Source organism: Nematolebias whitei, chromosome 11 (genome assembly GCF_014905685.2).
Source record: "Nematolebias whitei isolate Nwh7 chromosome 11, NemWhi1, whole genome shotgun sequence".
Taxonomy (NCBI): domain Eukaryota; kingdom Metazoa; phylum Chordata; class Actinopteri; order Cyprinodontiformes; family Rivulidae; genus Nematolebias; species Nematolebias whitei.
The window spans coordinates 30,335,169-30,337,701 of record NC_056508.1 but is presented as its reverse complement, the minus strand read 5'-3'; the positions used below and the strand labels follow the sequence as shown (position 1 = coordinate 30,337,701).

Genomic DNA, 2,533 nt, shown 5'->3' with positions numbered 1-2,533 from the left:
GTTTTGTTTGTGTGTGTGTCTGCTTGTCTTCCCAACCCTTCACCCCTCGTATTTCTCCCTTTGAATTTTTTTTGTTTTTTTTTTTTCTCCTTTGCCGTAACCCCCCCCCCCCCCCCCCCCCACACACACACACACACACCAATATTGGTTAAAAATTATTTCTTTGTGCTTTTTTTCTAGAAGAAATAGTGCAAGGGGCTTTGAAATATCGCCATCTTGTCCTCATCCGGACCCCAAATTGTCCTTTAGTTCATGAAAAGCCCTCCGGAGTTGTGACTCCAAAGGACGCAGGTAGAAGCTCGGTGACGGTGGAGGAGTGGGGGAGAAACGTAGAAAGGGAGGAAGGCTCTTCTCCTCCTGCAGCCTGAGTGCGTCATCCATCACTTCTGAGACATCTAAAGAGGGTTTTCTAGACAGCTTTGTTGCAGTGAAACACCACGAGGAACTTGGCCTGCATGTGTGGAGCTTGATTCAACAAAGATTGATCCTCGCGCACAGTCCACTGGAAGAGGTTCACTTTTTTTTTGTTTTGTTTTGCTGTTAGGTTCATTATTATTTATGCATTTTGCACATGTTTGTTAAAGAAAATGCATTTATGAATTTTTCCCTCCCCCTTTCTCACATCGACTCATTTAGGCCACAATTGATGCAGCTTTTAGTGCACATAATTCTCCAGAAATATTTGAAATTTAGTTAGCAAACTCTATTTTATTTAACTATTTTTGACCTTCATGGCCAGGAAGTAGCTTTTTTTTATTATTATTGTTGGATACTTCCTAGTCCCATGTGTGTTAAAAACAGACGCACATGTCTTCCTTTTGTCCACTCAGCGGTGCAGAAAAAAAAAGTGGGGTGGGGGGATGTAAATCATAAAAGTCCACAATGTTGCTTCACAGAACTACCAACCGATAGTGTAAAGTGAAGCCTGATTAATGCAAATGAGTGGGCCCTATAGAAAAAGAAAACTCTTTAATGATTGCCTCCTTTGTCTTTGTGCAGCAATGACTGTCAAGCCTTTGTCTGACCACTCCCATTGAATAGAGACAGTTACAAGCATATGGTATTTAAAGGAGAATCCCGCCAATTCATAATGTGCATGCGATGCATTTGTTGCAGTTACCTGAAATAATTCCATTGGTTTCGTTTTAAAGTCTGGTAATCCCTTTAATGTCGATAAAGACGCACCATAAAAACACGAGATTGGAAGCAGAATATTTATTTATTTATTTGACTGTAAAAATAAAAGTTCACAGTGAATTCCCCTTTAACATATTTATCTTTTTAAAAAAGGCTTTGAGAAAAATGTTGCGTTCAGTAATACACGTTATTCTGTCGCGTCTTAACAAAAACTCTGCTTTTTTTTGTTGTTGTTGTTAATTAAAAACCTACCGCAAACCAGCTCGAGATGTCGCGACTTCTTCACTTCTCGTCAGTGGTTTACAAATAATAAAAGCAAGCTGCTAATAAAAGAAGCGTCCTCATGCAGCACACGTGTAATCTTTGTTTGTCTCTCCCCTCCTCCTCCGCCTCCTCCTCCTCTTCCTCCTCTCTCTGCTTGTTTTCTCCCCCGCGTTCTTTCTCTCCTCTTCGCCTCATTTCACGTCTCTTTCTGTGATTTTTTTTTTTAGATTCCTAGATAGACAAAAACGCCGGGCTGCTCATAGGAATGTCTGACCAAACATTGCAAAAGCTTCTTGGAGCACACCAAGTTGCCAGCAACTCCGGAGCTCCGTCATTGGACGCATGGACCCACGTGACCACGGCACCCTGATGGTAAATATTACCCAAGTGTTCCACATGGTTCTACTCCAAATCCTCTCTCCTGCGTACCTTTATTCATTCTGAATAATTGTGATCACATATTGGGCACATCCTCATTTTTTTAGTACAGCCCAGGGACTTCTGTTTTTATTTGAGGCAGTTTGATGAGCTGGGTCCATGGACCCCCAACAGCGTGCTGCCCTCCCACTGCAGCTGCGTGGCAACAGTTCTGCAGTGAACTCTGGACAAGTGCCAAACCTGAGCTTGGGACGCAGTGAAAGAGGAGGAGGAGGAGGAGGCCCAGATGCAGAGCAGCAAAACTTGACCTCTACTGTGCCTTCCAGTTCCAGGTTGGACCCACAGCACGTTTCTGAGAGCCCACTGGGGCCAGTGGTTCGGTGCCAGACCAAGGGCAAGCTGGACATCAAGAGCAGGGGCTACAGTCTCACCATCTGCCACTCAGGGGTCATCTTTCCCTGGATGATGTCGCAGAAAAATGGCTCTGGACAATCTGGTAATTTGTTTTATTTATTGAATGATTTATGTATTTATTTGTGTATTTATTTATATGTTTGTTTATGTATTTATTTGTTTAAATATAACTATAAAACTGAGTGCGGACCATTTGTAAGACTTTTTTTAAAAACTGAACAGTTGTGCTGAAAGTAGAGAAATATTTGAGATTTCTTCTCCTTCATTCAGAGCCATGTATGTATTGTTTTATGTCTCAGTGCAAAGTTATATATATATATATATATAACTTTGCACTGAG

The 2,533-nt window shown here is 41.8% G+C and overlaps 1 protein-coding gene across 1 annotated transcript in view; it reads left to right on the top strand.

Annotated features, from left to right (window-relative positions):
• The first annotated feature begins 1,938 nt into the window (after window positions 1-1,938).
• Window positions 1,939-2,533, top strand: part of LOC119416948 (homeobox protein Hox-D3) — a 2,460-nt gene continuing 1,865 nt past the window's right edge. The window contains exon 1 of the mRNA XM_037684147.1: window positions 1,939-2,275. Coding sequence (XP_037540075.1) covers window positions 1,939-2,275 — 337 coding nt within the window. The remainder of the gene's footprint in view (window positions 2,276-2,533) is intronic.